The sequence below is a fragment of the Larus michahellis genome, chromosome 8 (genome assembly GCF_964199755.1).
Source record: "Larus michahellis chromosome 8, bLarMic1.1, whole genome shotgun sequence".
Lineage (NCBI taxonomy): Eukaryota > Metazoa > Chordata > Aves > Charadriiformes > Laridae > Larus > Larus michahellis.
In genome coordinates, this window is record NC_133903.1 from 55,137,133 (window position 1) to 55,156,190 (window position 19,058).

Here is a 19,058-nt window from a genome sequence, read left to right on the forward strand (position 1 = left end):
TGCCATGTACGACCCGGCGGAGGGGGAAGAAGCTTCCAGGGCTGACTGGGTTATGAGCAGGGGTTGTGGAAAGGGGTTTCTCTGCCCATAAAGTGGCTTTTTCCCCACCCCAGCGCGTCTTCTCTTGAAGGGGATGCTTTCCCAGGGGGTCTCGGCTTGTTATCTGTTCCCCACGCCGCCCTTCACCAGGAGGACGGATGTCACTTAGCGTGCCATCGAGTGGCTTCGCCATCGCCTGCCTTCCTCCGATTCATTTATTTTCTTTCCATCCCTCTTCCCACGCCAAAAACATTTCCTGGCGGCTTTTGCCACGGGCAACGCTCTGGGGATGGGCGGCTTCGCGCCCGCCGGTTGCGAGAGGGGGCAGGAACTCCGGTTGAAAAAGAAATGATTTTTAAAAAAAAAAAAAAAAAAGAAAAAAGAAAAGCGGGCTGACTTTTTTTTTTTTAGGGCTACAAACACCGCCGCTGCTCGGGGTGGGTCTTCTGTGCGTGTCCCCCACCACCGGGGCCGGGCCGGGACCCCCCCCCCCTCCCCGCTCCCTCCCCTCCCGCCCCGGTCGGGGCGGGAGGGGAGGGAGCGGGGAGGGGGGGGGTCCCGGCCCGGCCCCGCATTGCCCCCGCCCGGCGGCGACTCCGATCCCGGCCCCGCCGCTCCCGCTCCTCCTCCAGCTCCGCACTTTGCGTCTCTCCCGCCGCCGCTCTCAGTCAGCGGCGGGGCCGCGGCGCGCAGTGTCCCCGCAGCGGCCACCGCCGTTGTGTGTGTGCGTGTATGTGCGCGTCTCCCACCGCACACCCGGGTCTCTTCATGGCGGTCGCCCCCCAGCCCTAACCGGCCCCTCGGGGCCGGGGAGGGGAGGGGAAAGGCGGTGCGGGAAGTTGGCCGGAGGCGGTGCCCGCCGTTCTCCCGCCGCGGCAGCATGGCGCGGAGCGGCGGGAGGCAGGAGGCCGCCGCCGCCACCACCACCGTCACCGCCGCCGCCCGGGGCCGCCGCCCGCGGGGCCGGGGGCCGCTCGGCCTCCTCTGCCTGGCCTTGGTTTGCGGGCTGGGAGCCGCCGAGGCGGAGTTCTCCATCCTGGACGAGGCGCAAGTTCTGGCCACCCAGATGAGGAAACTCGCCACCGAGGAGCTGGGGGTCGTCACCATGCAGGTACGGCCCGGCCCGGCCCTCGCCTCGCCTGGTTTTCCTTCCTTCCCTCCTTCCTTCCTTCCTTCCTCCACACGCTCTTCCCGATTCCTGTTTTGCCCTTTCTTTCTTCATTCCGGTCTGTCTTGCCTTCCCCCTCCGCGGTTCTTTTCTTCTTTGCAAACTTTCCCTCCCCTCAGCTACCGGCCCCGGCTCCCTTCAGTCCCCCCCGGCTCCCCTCAGCTACCGGCCCCGGCTCCCTTCAGTCCCCCCCGGCTCCCCTCAGCTACCGGCCCCGGCTCCCCTCAGTCCCCCCCGGCTCCCCTCATCCCCAGGCGGTTCCGCGGCAGGAGCGAGCGGGGCGGGCTGTGTGTGGGGGGGGAGAACGGAGGAACTCCTGTTTTATTTGTAATTTACACAATAGCAACGGGCAGAAGACGCCCCGACCCAAGTCCCGGAGGCCGGTTTTCGCAGAGGGGTCTGAGGCCGGCCCTGGGGCGGCCGTCGGGCTCGCGGCTGGGCGCTAACACGCCTCCGCCCGAGCATCCCTCTGCCCGCTGGCAGGAGCTGAAATGAGTCGAGTCCTGCCCGAAAACGCACAGATCGGGGTAAAGAAATGCTTCCCGTGCGTTCGGGCAAGTTTATTCAGACGCTGTAATTCAATGTCGGGATTTGGGTGAAGGTGGGTGATGAGGAGTCATTTGCATCTCGGGCGTCGAGGCTGCATCTTAAGGGGGTGTTTCGTGTAGGGACCGGTCGGGCTTGCGGGGTGTGCTGGTCCCTGCGGTACAGCTCTCGGCCACCGACCCTGCCTCGGGGGGGAAAGCGAAATCAGATCCACAGCGGCTTTCAGGGGAAGGTATGGTCAGTAGCAAATGCAGTTTTAAAAGCCTCCCAGATTGAAAAGGAGACACTTTCATAGGATCAGCAGGGGTCTCTACCCAAATGGCCTTTTATCTTCCCTAAACTGGCTTCTTTCTCTCACCTCTGAAACATCATTGTGTTGGCCGGCCTCCTAGGGCTGCGTTTTGTCCGGGAAAACACTGAGCTGTCTCTTGTCCTTGATGCTAAGAAGACGGGGATTTAAATGACTTCACTTAACGAGGTAGATTATTGATGTACTGAATTCAAGGAAGTCACTTTTTTTCCTATGCCGTGCATACGCATGTATGTATTTCCCCTCAAAAGATAGGAGCATAATCCTGTAAGGGGTGCAGTCTCTGGTTAATGCAAATAATAATTGTATTGCTAAATCTGTTTCTGGTGTTAAAAAAAAATTAATACAATCATCTCAACGCGTATTGTCTTTGAAAAAGGAATTCATAAAAATATACATGGTTACCTTGCTGTGAAACACCAGCTAACTGTAGGATGAGCCAGGTTTTCTTTCCAAGAATTGTACAGATGATACGGACTCGGAAACAATCTGAATGCCGGTGCACAAGGATGCAAATAACGTTAAAACTGTGTTTACTGTTAGTTGGATATTTAAGGCCCCAAAGTAATTTAATGCGGTGAAACTGGCAGTTAAACTCTGAAAACCCTTTTCATACTGAGCTCTATTTTTATATGCTTAATATTTTGGCTGCCTTAACTCCCATCAAGCTAATGCGCAGCCTGTCCTTTGCTCTCCCCTGTAACATTATTACAGCTGTTTAAGATTAAAAACTGGTGGGAACAAACCTCCCCTGATTTTCGAAGCTTCTTTGCTGACCTCCTACAGTAGAACAAAAAAAATGTTATGACATGTGTCACTGCAGCCCGTCCTTCTCACCCGGTTTTAGGGCAGAGTTTTCCTAAGCTTGCTCAGGTGGGGCCGAGTGTAGCTGGAGCAGAATCACCCTTTTCTCCGCTTGTGCGGGGCTGTCGGCGAGCGGTGGTGGGCTGGCGGGCACCCGGTGCCTGACAGTGGGTTGCCTGTGCCGCAGGACCGTGGGCACAGCGGGGATGCTCGGGGCGATGCAGGCAGGTGCTCGCTGTGGCGAGGCTGTGCCCGGCCAGAAAGGAGGGGTGGAGGATTTCGGAAGAACATCGACAGCGCTTTTGGGCTTTAATTCGATATAAATCTAAGGGTGTTGTCCTGCGTTTAGAGAGCGATGTGGAGGCAGGCCTATTGAGAGGAAGTTGCGGTCGCGGGAGGAAGGTTTAATATCCAACCATTTGAGAGCTGCGGTTTTGCTTAAGTTTCATCAATTGTAGAGGAGGAAGCGGCAGGATTTTACGCTTCCCTTGCGCGCTCCCTTCGTGCTTTGGTCCCTGCCAGTTGTGTGTCCCACGTCTGCACATCCTGGTAACAGGCAGGAGGTGGTGTCACCAGCCGCTGCAGTGGGACGCGATTGTGGGAGAGGGCTTTGGCGGAAGGGTAGGTCTGAGCTGGGAGTGGGGAGGAAGCATCCAATGAGTGAAGGAGCAGGTGGAAATGCTTAAATAGAGTGAAGGTGAGAGGTTGGTTTGGGTGTGTTTGAGTCTGGAAAAGAGGAAATTGTAGACCGAGCCTCCATAAAGGCAGGAAGGGAGGATGAGGTGGAGCCTCCAGAGCGGACAGTAGAGGAGCAATGGAAGAGGTAAGAGGAGAACCGTGACGTTTCTGAGCCTTAAATGTCTGTGTAACAAATATGAAAGTTTTGAGATGGAAAATAGATAGAAAATTTAATTTCTGCTGGAGCAGCCATCAAGTGCTATAAACGAGATCCATCTCCTCTGTGCAGTACCGACTTCGTGAAATACGTTCTTCTTCTACCAGTATTTCACGTAATTAGTCCAACAGCAATAAGGATTTAGTGTTTCTAGTCCAATCGCATTATTTTGCATTGCTGAGAGGAATGAGGTGCATGTACATCTGCATTGTAATAAAGGCTGGAGCTACAGGAGGAAATGAGAGATTTCTGATGCCAGCATCAATCTGACAGTTGTTTTTGGCACTCACACCACAGATTTCTATTTATAGACACTTGGCATGAGTGCATCAGTGCACTATCTGACTATTACCTTTAAGTAATGCTTTGTTTTCTCGCCTGTGTAAGTGCTCCTTTTCCATATATAAATTTATTCCTTGAATGATACTGCATGGAGCAGCTGAGGATAACGTATCCTAGGTGAGAACTGGTAAGATGCATCATTCGCTGGATGTATCGAACAGCAGTTTAACAATTTCGTACTTAAGTTTCAAATTAAAATGTACACATTTGTATCATACGAGGTATTAACTGAGTGAGAACACGTGTTGTGGGCTGCAGTGCAGAAGGGTATACGGGCATCTGTGTGTTACCTTCCTGGGTGTTATTCCTCCAGGAGTGGTTAAATATAGGAAGTTCATCGATTGTCTGACTTCTCTATTGCACCAATTAATTAACGTTCCCACTCCATTTGACAGTTCTGCCAAACCCACAGTTAATGACATTGCAGTATCTTAATATCGCATGTATTTCCTTTTATGCGTCGGGGTATGGGGTGGTGTGTGCGTGTGCATGCTGGCACTTTTTTTTTTTTCCCCTGATCAATTCTTCCCAAAGTTCATCAGTGCTTCTTCAAAATAAACCGGGAACAGCCGCACCGCCATCTCTTACTGTCCCCTCTCCTTCCCGCGGGACGGAGGGTGCCACGCTGTGACAGCGGTGGGGATGCTGTCCCTGCAGCAGATGCAGGGACTGTACCCACTGTCACCTGTAACCGTTATCTTGGGGTTTTGTTAGTTAGGGCGCATGTTGACAGTGTCCATATTGTTACCGGGAGCAGGTTTTGGCAGCAGGCTGCATCCTTGGAAGAGGACGTGCAGTCACATCTCCGCTTGCCAGTCTGAGCAGCCGTATTACTTGTCATTACTCAGTAGACTTCATCTTAAACAGCCGAATGTCAAACTGGAGCTTGGTGAATGAGCAGCTCGCGTGACAGTCCTGTAATATATTCTCCTGGGCAGAGCTGACACTCAGCAGTAATTAAAAGCTAAGCGACCCTTTATACTAAAATTATAACTAAATTGGCAGTTGTGCGTCATCTGGTCTGCTGGTGGAGTTTCACCATCTTTGTTACCTGGCTCGTTTGATCCTGGTTTGTCTGACGTTGTTGAAATTACAGAGTAGGTCGTTGGTTGAAAAAAATGAAATTCTTTGGTTGGGAGGTGAGGGCAGGAAAAGAATAAATCGGAACTTTTGTGAGCATTTTGTTTGCTTTTGGCAAGGTTTAACCCTCTAAATCTGCATGGGGCGTCCAAGGTGAGGACTATTTTCTGATAGTGTGGGGCAAGGTAACATCTCCGCCTCCAAAATGGGGCTACAATACTTGTAGTGAGAGTTGAAAGGATTAAGCGACGCTTTGAAGATGAAAAGCATTAAGTGCGTCTATAACTTTCAAAATGCATGTTGCTGTTTCTAGCCAGATAGTAACAAAAGTTACAGGCCCAGAGGGCCTTGAATATTTTTGAAGGCAGCTCTGCCGTCTTAATCCTTTACACTTACTCCGTGAAAGAAGCACAGCCCTTTCTCATTGTCTCTTACTGATCTTGCAAGTTGGAAGAAAAAAAAGTGCATTTTGACTCTGAAAACAGCAGTTTGCTGTTAATTTTTTTCCTGTGTGGGTGGGTTTTTTTTTCTTTATATTAATACTTGCTTAGTTCATGTAGTGATGTGTAAAATAATAAACAGCATAGTACAAGCTTCTCCAGGTTGATTGGCAAGCATATTACTTATCCGTTTTACTGATAACTTGTCTGGCCATATGTTTTTCAAGAAGAAGAGATTGCGCGCAGACCAGAATGACACAGAGATGGGTAGACGTCCCTGGGTTTATATGAGGAGGATGCTCTGACACCGTTGTTTTGAAAAATCCACGTTCTTTGAAGATTTCTGGGTGATGGCAATGAGTTGCAGTCACCGGAACCGTCCATTTATTTAATCTCTTTGAAAATGAACACTGACAGAATATGTTGGGTTTTTTCTAATGGGATGGTCTTCTGGCTAATGACAGTGGATTTACGACTTAGAAGAGAGAAATCCCATTTTGAGCAGTACTGCAAACCAGTTCAGATACCAGAACTGTAATTCTCCATCTCTGAAATTGGGGGTTTCACACATTTCCCCACTTTCTGTGGCTGTTTACAAATAAGTCTGTCGGTGATTGTAAGGTACTTGCGCAGCAAGTGATGTAGACCACCGCAAGTCCTCCAGCGCTGGGTCTGAAACCTGGACCTCTGTGGACCCTCAACCAAATGACAGCACAGAAAACTGCTTCCCTTTTTCTTTTTTTTCCCTTTCATTTTCACATTATTTCCAGCTTGTGAAGCTGAAATATAATAGAAAAATGTAAGTAAGGAAGGCTGATAAATGTTTGACTATATTTTTTTTTCTGTTTTTTTTTTTTAAAAAATTATTATGCGGTAGTCGTGCGCACTTTAGTAATAATTACAGAGTAGAAACCAACAGAGTAAAACCTCATCTGTTTTACATGATTATGTCTTGGTTTGAATCCAGTTACAGCAGCCTTTTTCAAGCCTGTCTGAAAGCCCAAGACTGCTGCTGTTTTTCATCCTGTTCCACACGGATTCTTTTTTTTTTTCTGGCATGAAACATTTCAAAAAGATAGAGAGAGGTCCTGGTGGAAGGGCGGTGAAAATGGCTGCGCGTAGGAGACCGAATCTGAATTTTTAATTAGGCTTTGAGTTGTTTCTTCAAAGTGTCGGGACATCGTTAGTGATGTAAGTCTTGTTGCATTAGTGAAGACTGACGTTTCACTTCAAACGGGGAGAATGCAGCTGTCCTGTGCAGATAAAAGTTGCCGAGCGTGGTGCAGCAAGGTGGGTTGCTAGATAATTAGCTGTCCCCTGCGCTGCTGCGACGAAGGACCCTGCCAGTCGTGGTGGGGACCGGAGGGGTTATTAGCAGCAAGAAATCCACGTACAGCGTAAAGCGACTGGGAATCTCTGAGCTGTGGCAGGGCTGATAACATGTATGTTAAGAAGGCGCAAAAGTAAATACAGCGTGTGTTAGCCCACTTCTTTTCTCGGCTTAATTGGGCAGAGGAGGAACGGTTAGTGCCTGGTGATCTGAATTTAGCAGAGAAGCTGCTCTGCTACTGGTAGCTTGCCCAGGCACCGGTGAGAAAAAATGTAATGCTTATTGTCAAATAAAATCAAGTGCTTCACCTTCTTTCAGACAGAAAGGCAAGATGTGTTTGAGAATGGAAGGAAATGGGAAATATTAAAAGATACTTCTGCTTTGTGTGGTTACCAGTTATTATTTTATGTCTGTGGATAAAAGGAAGTGTTAAGTATTAATGCATTCTTTTTTGTTTAACAGTTAGTGTTTTCTGTTCATCAATTATTGGTGAATAATTGACAAAGGGATCGTAGAATCACAGAATGGTTTGGGTTGGAAGGGACCTTAAAGACCATCTCGTTCCACCCCCTTCCATGGGCAGGAACACCTCCCACCAGACCAGCTTGCTCAAAGGCTCATCAAATCCCCAAATGGTTGGAGCCTTGTCATGTGTGGAAGCGCCCAGCTATAAGGAATTATCCCCAATTTCTGTATGTCCTTTGTCAGGACGCTGCATAGTTTGAACTGCTCAGGGCCGGGGTGTGGGGCTACCTGAGCGCAAGCCTGGCTCTCCGTGAAGCCTGTTGATGGCAACGTTTCACAGGTCAGAGCTTGGGGGGGCTTTGCCGGGGACTTCATTTTCTGTATGTGGATACTATAGCTTAAAAATTGAAATTTCAAGTAACGTATTTGATGCCTCAGCCTTTGCTTTGTCTGTCAAAAATTCTGCTGAGGTTTTGACTAATGGCTGTACTACCTCTTGTCGTACTGTAAGCTTAATGCAGAACAAAGTACGGAGAGGCTGCATTCTGCAGTCATCACTTTCATGTAGTTTATTGTTGTTCATTAACGCTGCGTGTTAATGAAATCTGAAAGGGTATCCTTGTACTCTCTTTCCCATGGAAAAGAGAGTTTAATGACAGTGATACTTAACCCGGTGTCTGTTGTGAAAGCATGTCTTTTCTAATATAAAATAGAATGCATGCTAGGTCATTGCTTCAGTCTTGCATTATGTGTGTTCTTCCCTGGTACAGATTTCCGTATGATACTGTATGTCTAATTTAGCAGAGAGAAGCTGAATTGACTTTTGAAATAATCACAGTGGCATAAGTCAATAATACTCATTTCCAATCCCATGAAAAATTTTAATGGAGTCACTTTTATCAACTGCCTGGAAGGTCTCTGTAGAGTCTCCCAAGTGATTTTGCAAAAGTATATTTGCACAATTACAATCATTAGTACAAACAAACTATTACATCTCCCTTTACCAGCTTCTCAGCCAGAAGCAGCTGATAAAACCAGCTTTTTCGCTAGTGCCGTTTCCCTTTGAGCACAGGGAATTGCTCAGCTTTGACTATGTGATTTGAAGCTGCAACCATTCTACTAGTAGAGCAGAAAAGCTGTAGCAGCTTTTTGAGAAAAGCTGTAATTTTACTTCTGGCATTTCTGCGGAGCTCTCTAGCCAGTGCTTGCTTTCCGGTTTTGGCCATCTTTTGCACATAGTCCTGCGATGCAATAGGAATTTTCAGCTATACTTACGATCGTCACAGGTGGGAATGAGGCCAGGGAAAAAGGCTTTAAAATAGACACATCTGGAAGTTGCCATAAAGGTTTCTAGAAGCTGGAGTGCCTTAAACAGAATTTCTTGTGCATTCATCCTGGTAGGGTTACGAGAGTATTTTTGTGCCCTTTTTTTGTGGATTTCAGACCAGGTTGTGTCCAGAGGTGAGTTCAGTTGATGATGATGATATGATGGTACCACACCAAAGGGCTGGGGTGCTCCCACGACCTCCCCGTCTCTGCTTCACTCCCTCCTTCTGTTGCTTTCACCAAAGGAAGTATTAGAAATATTTCATCTTGGGCCACGTTTTTGCCTCAGAAGTAATATCGGACAAAGCCTGGGGATGAGGCAGAGGGGAGAAGGGACAGACTCCCAGAAATAACTACAGTGGGAGCCTGTTTGCCTGGAGCGAGTCCAGGCTCTGAGCGAAGGCTGGAAAGGGCTCACCAGTGCTTGGGAAGATTCCACAGAGAGCCGGGAGGGCTCTTTGCCTTTTATTTGTTGGAAAATAAAGGAACCCCAAGTTGTGGCTGTCAGGAGATTTTATCATGGCAGACTTCCCTTTTGTGTGAGAGTAGCATTTGGTACTAAAATGACTGGCAAGTTAGCAAAATAACTTGGTTTTAACCAAATAAGCAGCGGTCTTCACCAGTTCTTTCCCAGAAGCCGTGTTAGCACAAGAAAGATCAGGTTTGTGATCCCTACACGCTTGTGATCGTTTCATCTCCTTCCGCCTTACCGTGTGGTGGCAGTTGGGTGTGAAAACCAGTCAAATAGTGCTACAGCCGCAAGGAGAGGTGTTCAGCAGCATCCGGATGATGGCATGGCCTGCAGTGATGGCAGAGCTGCTCCTGGACAAGCACCATTCCATGTCGGCTGCGTATCAGGTCGTGTCCTGCGGCGTGGGACGGTTCAGCTGCTGATGCCTCATCCCAAACCTGGCTGCTGCTTTGGGAACAGGAGAAAGCCCAAGTCCCTGGCAGAGACCTGTTGTCTTTGACTTGCACTAGTACTATTTTGCCTTGAAACAGCACGGAAGAGAAAAAACAGTGTGTGATGCTTTTCAGGGTGAAGTAGATGGTGAGATGTTGTGTGCGTTGGCAAGCATTGGGTGAGGAGCACTTTTTGGGAATACTCTACAACGGCCGCCTTGGTATGGCTATGGAGGCGTGCGTTTTGTGGGAGCAAAATTAAGTTTGCCTGAAGTGTTTTATTTTAGTGGTAGCCCATCCATTGCAAATCAACAGATGGGCAAATGCTGGTGGAAGATTGGTACAGAAGAATGTAGTTTTCAGGATATTTTTGTTGTTTTGTTCACGGTGAGTGAACTAGCCCATTATTTTCCCTTGTCCTTTTCTGAATCAGAAGTCATATGGGATTTCTGATTTTTGATTTTGGAGACCTAAATACCATTTGGAGGAAAAGAAAGAAGCGGGATCTCTCATCGTTGCAGGGAATGTAAAATGGAGGAGGAAAGGCCACTTCAACTCAGTGGATCCTAAATTGCAGTTTGGTGTTTTGTTAGCGGTGGAGGCTGGGGCGGGTGCGTGTCTGCAGGTTCAGCTCCCAGTTGACAACAGCTGGCACGGTCAAGCCCTCATGGACTGGTGTATTCGAGAGAGGCCAAACCAGCATTTTAGAGTCAGAATATTTGTCTGGTACGAAAGGCATACGAACGGTAAAACAAAAGGATATTTAATTTGATGACAATACATTTAACAATTGTAACAATGAAAGAATATTTAATTTAAATATGCTACAACTGCGGTCTAGGTAGTTAGACTTCCTTGGGCATGTTGTTTCCCCTAAGAATCGTGTGTAATGTGAATTTCTTAGTTGTCTTTCACATATTTTGCTAGTGGCTATCCAGGACTCTTGTGGGATTTATTCCCTTGGTCTGGTTTGGTGGAGTTCAGCTACAGAAAACATTTTGCAGGGAAAACTGTACTTTCTGGTGCAGGCAGGAAGACGGGAATAAGCACGGAGGATGGCTAGTTCGTCACATTATCCAGCAGTGGTCAGGCATCTGCTTTTAAACTGGAAATTTCGAAGTCTTCAATCTGTTTGATTAAAATCAGAAAATGTTATTCCTGGATACACAGTCTCTTGTGTCTTTCTTAAAGATAATGATTTTTTTGGAAAGTAGTTAATATTCAAATATATTTCAGGAGGAGGATGAAAATCGCAAACTTTTCAAACTTTTTTAGCTGTAGGTTGGCTTCACCAATCTCAAGTTCTCAAATATAAAGCTAGCGTCACGTTGCTGTTGTGTTTTATGTGGCCCTAGATGATGTTGGTAGCTGCTCGGAGGGATGTGCTTGATAGTCTTGAAGTTGTTAAAAATTAGCTGAAGATGCAGCTGTTCTTGGCAGAGGTACCCATCCTGCGCAGAGCTCGCTGCGGGACTGTGGGTTTGTATTCCAAAAGTTGTGTTAGTTTTTTAACATTTTAGATACCAACATACTGATGATACTGTATTTCCATTAAAACTACTGGATGCAAAGCCAAAATTAAAATAACCCCAACATAAACATAATGGTAGATAACTAGCTTAATAGAAATGGGTAGTCATTTATTTCTGTTTGGTAAAAAATTGAATCTAATGAATTTTAAAATACCGTTTCACCATGATGTCACGTAAATGTGATTTTACCTCCCCCTTCGTATTTATGTATTTATTCAGTAAGTTGTTGACTCTAAGTCTAGAAATACATTTAAAAAAATATGTTCTGGTAATTGCAACCTCAGACTTTCAAACGCCGCTCTTTCATGTATGTCCAAGAATAGAAAGTCAGCCTCTAAAAATAAATGAAACCCAACATACACCGCCATGGTTTTCAGTGTCTGAAATAGAGGATTTCTCTTCGAGGAGCAGAGGTGCAGCAGCTATTTTGAGAAGGGAAGAAGACTTGGAGTCAGGATGAAATGAATGCAGACCTGCTATGTGAAGGCTCGTTTGAAAAGTAAGACCTGCTGAGTGTGCTCTCTGCGTGTCGAGTGTGTCATCTGCATGATTTATTACAGCCTGAAAATTCATGCTAAAGGGGAAGAGAAAAAACAAGTAGCTAGAAAGGGATAATACAGTCATTAAAAATGTTAGTAGGGAAGTACATTTTTTTGGGATTCCTTAGAAATGCAGTGAAAGCTGTTGTCTGCTCTGAGCCAAGTTAGACAAGAGCTGCGTTGCTAGATGAGCATATAGTGTAGGTCAGGCTAATTCCAGGCTCTTACCTGTTTTTTATTAATCCACACCTTGGTGCAGCTTTGATACAGAAAAATGTTATTGTGTGTTCAAGGCCTTTGCCCGCAAACCTTGACCCATCGGGAGGCGTAGGGCATTCCCATGAAGTTGTACTTGAGGCTCTCTGATGCAGACCGAAGGTGCAGCAGAGCTGGGTTTCTGCTGCCTTCCAGCATCGCTCTGCCATTTCCTGACCTCTTGTTTGCTTGTTTTTGTTGTTCCCTGTCTCCTTGCTTTCCAGAACCACCAGTGCACTGGAAGCAATTTCCCCGCCCCTGGGCATCAGATGAGCACTGAGCCCTCCTCGGCGCGACCGTGGGGCTGAGGTGGTCACTTCGCAGCTCTGGTATGGCAGAGGGACGCACCTCTCCAGTCAGCGCAAGAAATAACACGATTGTAACAGATTCCCTGAAATTTTGCACTTGATGAAAGATATCCCTGAGGGACTGGCAGGGAGCTGGAAGGATGCCTAGCGCTGTGAATGTGTAGACCTGAAGGTCTGCAGAGCACCGTCTGCATGACAAAACCCAGCAGTTTTGCAACCATCCGCTCTCGCTCTGTGTCCACAACCAGGAGCTGGACTGGGTTTCTGCCGCTGCTGCTAGGAGACATTTCCTTTTAATACCGAAAACAGATTCACGGCCTTTTTGGGATTCTTGCGCTTGAAATAAGGTTAGAGGCAATGTTAGCATCGAGCTCCAGGTCTGACTGCCTGCATGTCCAAAAATATATTTAAAATATTAAAACCTTGCTGTAGCAAGTCTGTGGTGAGCTGCAGATCCTGCAAAGGCCGGAATGCGAAGCTGGCCTACAGCCATACCCACGCTGGTGAAGATTGTCAACTTGTGGCCTTGCTTTGATGCAGAAAGAAAAAAAGGCAGATTTTTTTTTTTTTTTTTTGCCTTTCGGTGGACAGACAATAACTTGCTTTCTCACAGGGCTGGCAGGAACTTTATGTCTACCTGACTTAGTTATTCAAAATCTTGGGAGACGCTCAGCCCCTGTGGGCAAAGGAAAGGAAGGAAAAAGATGTAGAAAGGGGTATAACGGAGAAAGCAGAGAGAGTGGCTGTTTACTGCTTTGGTTTTGATGAGAGCAGGAGCAAATGCTCAGGAATGGCAGCTCACCAGCTCATCCTGACGCCACGACGAAAGAGCACGATCTGATTGAATTTTATTTATATATTTAACTTTCCCGTTGCCAGCCCGCCAGAGCGGAGACGCTGCTGTCCCCCGAGCACCGTGTTTGGTGCAGGTACGCTGTCAGGGCTTGAATCGTCCTTTCCGTTTTATCCCTGAACGGTGCTGGGTGCGCGGCGGTCATGCTCCGAGGTGCCTGTGTGTCACCAAATAAAGAAATGAAAGCCTTAAACCGCACAAAGTACACCTTCATCTGTCGTTGCGGGTACCAGCCCTATTTGAGTATTACTGCAGAGGAGTTGTGAAGCATTCCCAGCTACTCATTTTAAACCCCAGTTTTCTAGTAATAGACTTAAAAATCTTATTGTGTAGTTGAGTTAGTGACTGAGTCTTCACTTTATAATCTCTTTATAAAAATGTATGCACATTAACAGGACGTATTTAATAGACACACTGCCTAGATGAAAGGGGGCTTTGTGGAAGGAGGCTTTTGTGCGTTTCTGGATCTCTCAGCAATTCCTGCGGAGCTTCCCAAGTCTGGCTGACACCGAGCGGCAGAGGAAAAGACCTTCTCGCTTTCAGCTTGAGTGGAGAATAATGGGGAGCGAGATGGGAGTGGGGGAGGGACCCCCGCTCCCCGACGTGGGGGCCATTGGTACGGGCACTCACCAGCGGAGCATTTAACACGTTTAGTTCTTCCTACCCCCAGCTGGGGCTTTGCATTTGCAATGAGCTCTCTGCTACCCTGGCAGCACAAGTGGGTCTGCGGCAACAATAGCGGCTCCCCAGCCCGGTGAAATTGAGACAACTTTTCTCAGCCCAGGTAGTCCCTTTAGTTCTGGTTTGGTCCATGGATCAGATTTGTCTGTAATGGCCACTTACCAGAATAGCATTTGATTTATTTTTATTTTCTTTTTTTTTAAATTGAGATCTGATGCTATCTTTCATTTTTCATTTAATCCCTCAGCTGGATTTTGGTATTTTTTTTTTCTATCTGTGGTGCACCACAGATTCTTGGCGAGAAAAAGGTTTTCTTTCTCAAAAAACAAGGCTGCAAGGTCAGGGATATGTTCAGTTTGACCTGGCAAATGTCTTCGTGACAAGAAGAATCTAGCGGACATCTAATTAAGTTTCCACTAGCAAAACGAACTAAACTTCAACAAAAAAAAAATCTTGAAGTTCTCTGACAAAGACATTTCCTTTTGCAGTTGCTGCTAATTCGCGTGCTCTGGAGGGTTACAAGCAGAGAAAGCTTCGCTTTAGTCCCATTGCAAGGACCCCAGAAAATGCATTCCAGTTCAGAACCATCTGAGTGAAGATCCACAGAGAAGATTATTTAAAAAGGGGGGGGGGGGGGGGCGCAAAAAAATAAGCACCACACACACTTTTAATTAGGATAATAAAGCTGGCCAGATGTGATGGGGTTTCTAATTTGGTCAGATGGTCTGTCCCCAGAGGGAAAGGCGGTAGGTGTGCTCTGTGTATTATTTCTTGCCGGTTGCTGTGCGAGTGCTGCTCACGTATTTCTAACAAAACAGCCCGATGAGGAAGAGCCGGGGGCTGCTGGTGTTTGGGTACCTCCAGACAGATCTGTGTTGACAGCAGTAACTCTTGCAGTGTCCCTCACCTCTGCTTCTTGCCTTGCACCCCAGCCGCCTGTCTTCATCCAATTCCTCCTATTTGCCGATGGTTTTTCAGCTGTGGTCACAGCTGCAGACTCCATCATGTCAAGAAAGAGCAGAAGTAGGTCTGTGTGTGGCGTGAGCGTCTGCAGGTTCCCCCAAAGGGTAAAGCAGTTGGTTGTGCGGTGGCTGAGAGCGAAAGCTGAGAGCTGAGGACTGGGATACACCCCGGCACCTTCAAAGAGGTCTGTAGGTATTAAACTGGAGTATGTCGCAAGAGGAACAGGCACGGCCAAAGTTAAAGTGAATCAGGGGTGAAAGGCAGTGGGCTGGGCTTGCTCCGTGTTCCTGTAAGACTTCAAAGCACTTCTTGTCTCAGGATAAACCGAGATATTATGCATTGATACCATTGTTCTGATTGAGAATTTAATCTTAGGAATTGAAAAAAGCTTTTTTGAGACAAATCATTCAACACCTTTTTGCCAGCAGCCCCAGCATGAGCACGTAGCTTTTCTGTGTGATGAAACCAAATGAGCAACCAACCTGTTAATTTTTGAAGGAAGGCATAATCCCTTTCCAGGTGTGTTTGTATGTGGATGCATTCCAGGTACTGCGCCCTTTCCTCAAGCTCCCCTTACCATAGAAAAGCTCTATAAGTGATACACGTATATTATAAGTGATATCTTTGATTTAATGCCCCCTCTAAGTGGGGGCTCTCTGTCTTTCCCTGTTACCCCCGCCATTTAACTCCGTGTTTGAGGAAGTGCATTACATGGATATGGATATGTGTGCAGCCTTATGGTCTCCCTCTTTTTTCATCAAAACAGAAGAAAATACGGCAAAGGACTAAGGTATTCTTAAGTCATTGAGTGATTTCTTTTTTTTTCCATTTCCTTTATTTATCCCCCATTTTAAGCATAAAAACTCACCAATTCCTGAGCTTTCCATGTATTTTTTTCGTTAGATAGAATGAAGCTGAGAGCCTGTGGTCGTAGCGTGTTAATTTAAAAAAGAAACGAGGACTTGTGTCCTGCGGGGTTCAGAAACTGGAGATGGCAGCACCGGTTGCTGGAATCAGAAATTAGCCATTTCTTCAGTAATGTGGATATAAATAAATTGGCAGTTTTCTACCATGGGCTGTCCCTGCTCCAAATTTCTCCTGATTACAGTTCCTCAAAACCATGCTGTTATTAAAATGATCAGTGGGATTGAGACTGATCTTGTAGGTTAAGAACGGTATGTTGCAAGGTGGTGTGAAAGTTTTAAGTTTAGAACTTGTGGGAATTAAGTCATTTCGGATTAATATTGGCAGGAAGTTCGTCAGGAGCACGGAGCGCGGGTTTCCGGGCTATCACCCAAGTAATCTGCTTTATTTTAGTGCATTGCATGCGGGTTCAGGGTAACGGTTCATGTTAATATCTTGCTAGTTGGAGATGAATAAACAAAAATACATGCTGCATCACTGCAAATCTCACCTTTCACTAGGCCTTCCATGGGCTTGGGCTGGTTGCACAAATGTGATGTTATCTGTAACCTCAAGCAGTTGGTTGAAATTTGTCATCTTTGTGAATTTGGTGTCTTTCGTAAGGCTTTTCGTGGCTTTACCAGTCAAGCGCAACTCTTTTGTAAGAATGAAATTCAGCAAGCTTTGAACTGTTTTTGCAAAAGCAAGAGGTAATTGAGATTTTAGTTTCTAAAAGGAGGTATTTGGAGTAGATAAAGCACCTGAAACTTCTGCGGTTTGATAGCAAACCCCTATATAATTATCTAATGGTTTTCTATCCTACTGGCTTAGTGAAATTCTTAGAGAAACACACACAGTGTATGCTGTACGGTAGTACTGTGAACTATAAAAAAGCATACAAATTCTGAAAGCTAGAGATATCTTCTCTTTTTTTTTTTTTAAATCATTTATTTCATTGCATATTCGCTGCAGATGTTGTGTTCTTCACATTTGATCGTCAGTTTCTTTACGGGAGAGTTAGTTGAACGTTGAATTGAAAATCAGGTTCCTAGTTTGTCAGATGAAGATTTCTCATGAAGAATAACTTATTTATTTTTTTTATAACTACTGCATGCTTTGCAGACTGGGATAATAAGTATTCATTTTTTTTTTTTTTAATCAGAAAAAACCCAGTATTATTGTTATTACTATTTTATTTTTGGTGACTAAAAACTGCAACAGGAAATGACCCGAGACACAGTTTCCATGACACCCTCTCACTTGAATCCAGTTTTCGAGAAGATGAAAGGCCAAAGCAGTCTTTTGATAGTGAGCAGCTAATTGGGTGGCTGATAGAGGCAGGTTTTTCTATGTGAAAAAAATAAAGGAGAAAAGAAGTGGAACAGCTGTGTTTTGGTACATATGTATAATCCCAGATAAAACTCTCCACGGACAAGGAAATATAATAGTGCCTTAGTGAAAGGAAAATTAAGAATCTTTGAAAGCATAAATGTGGCTTTTTGGGAGGAGCCTGTATTTAAAATACAAATCAACTGGAACAAAAGTGTTAATAAATAATGGATTTGTAAAATCAGAACAGGACCTCTGGCTCTGTGCAAAATGCGGTGTTGGGGTTTGTTTCTGTCTAGGCAAATCCCAAGAAAATGGCAATGTGCTCAGTTTTTTTTGCTGTTTCCTTTTCTCTGTGTGTTCCTACCCAGAGAGATGTGTGGAAGGAGCAGCGTGCAGCCGCGTCTGCTGTTACCGCAGCTCGTCCAAGCGTAGTTCATGGGCTTCCTCACTTTTCATCACTCCTTTTGCTCCTTCTCTAATTGTGTGTGTTAAAAATGTCACCGTGCAAAGCAGAATGCAGAAATTTGTATTTTTGGAATATAAATTTAAATCTGAGAAGTCTCTTCGGCTGATAATGGGGATATTGATCAGGGTGTTAATGCACATGTAATCTCTATGGTGGACAATAACCTTCCAAGACACAGCAAAGGTGATAAATATTTAAAAATAGTGTGAAATACTTAGCACAAGGACTTTTTTTGAGAAATTATTCGTATCTCGGGTAATAAAGCAGATTAAATGCTAGATACTCAGACAGTTTTAAATGAAGTTTATTTTACTTTCTGGGACTTGACACAATACGAAGCGAGTGCAGGTTCCCTAAATCCATATGACTGGATAGGAAAAGACAGTACAGGTCCTGCCTTGTTCATTTTTCCCTCTGCCATCCCACTTGGCTTGGGAGCTCCAGATGTCCGAATAAATTATTTCTCCTCCAAAAGTGGGTGGTTTAAGTTGATAAACTTATAAGCCTGTTACTAATTGGTTTCTGGCGTCTGTTTTTGATTTGAGGGACAAGTCCTGAAGGAATCCTAATGAGTTGTAGTGCGAGATGTGAGTGATGAGGGTGCAGTTTCTAAGTGGTAGTGTTTGCTTCGGCTACGGCACCTGTAGGTGTTGTAATTTGTATCTCTTAAAACATAGGCAGTGTGCTACAATTGATGACTTTTTCTGTTTATAAACTGTTCGTAAAATTGTCCTATCCGGATACTGAAGTGAGAAACTAGGTTTTTAAAGTTCTTGCTTTAATTTCATGAAAATAGAAGGTGCAAAGGACAACTTAACTTGCAATCATATTGACTACAGTTTCAGATTTACTCCAGAGAGCAAGTAACTCTGAGTTGTGGATTCAGACACAGGCTGTAGTTAGATGCTTTGGCAGATGACGGCACATCCAGCCTCGTGGCCAGCTGCTGCAGAAGAAGGAGGAGGTGCTCCTGGCATGTGCTCCTGCCGTGTCGGATCTACAGTTTGTAAGGCTGAAGAGCAAGCTGATGAGAACCTGTTTTATTTTCAGCGATGATCTGTCAGACTGACTCATCCTACAGCCTAGTGCCTAGTTCTAATAGCAAGCCATGTGTTCAGGAGGGTTACGAAAGCAGTTGAGCTGCTCCTGCCTGCTGAGAGGAGAGGGTCTTGCTTGCCCCTCCACCGCCCCCAGGACCATGGTCCATCCCTTGGGCTCCCTGAGCTGGCTGCAGCCACCCGTGAGTGAAACACAACTTCTTCCACCCACCCTGGGTTTAGCCTGGGCTTTCATGAATGGTTGGATGGATTTTCATGGCTTGCTCTGTCTTCAGTAGGTGTTTTTCTGTCCAGATGGAGAAGATAATTGTTGTATCTAATGTGTTTCTTGCCGCCGTGCGTGGGTTACCTTTGTTTTCCCATGAAGTTTTGAAAACCTGGAAGGGAAAGTTGCTGTAGGAACGTTTTGAGGTCACTGTCGTCTCGGGACCTGGTGTGCTCTTCATGGCCATGGGGGACCCTGTTGCTCCTGGAAGTGTTTCCAGCTGGTTAGTGCTATTTCCATGCATTGCTTTTTCCT

At 46.0% G+C, this 19,058-nt stretch overlaps 1 protein-coding gene across 1 annotated transcript in view; it reads left to right on the forward strand.

Moving 5' to 3' along the window:
- The first annotated feature begins 688 nt into the window (after positions 1–688).
- CACHD1 (cache domain containing 1) overlaps positions 689–19,058 on the forward strand; it is a 114,325-nt gene continuing 95,955 nt past the window's right edge. Inside the window, exon 1 of the mRNA XM_074597568.1 lies at positions 689–1,150. Coding sequence (XP_074453669.1) covers positions 920–1,150 — 231 coding nt within the window. The 5' untranslated portion in view covers positions 689–919. The remainder of the gene's footprint in view (positions 1,151–19,058) is intronic.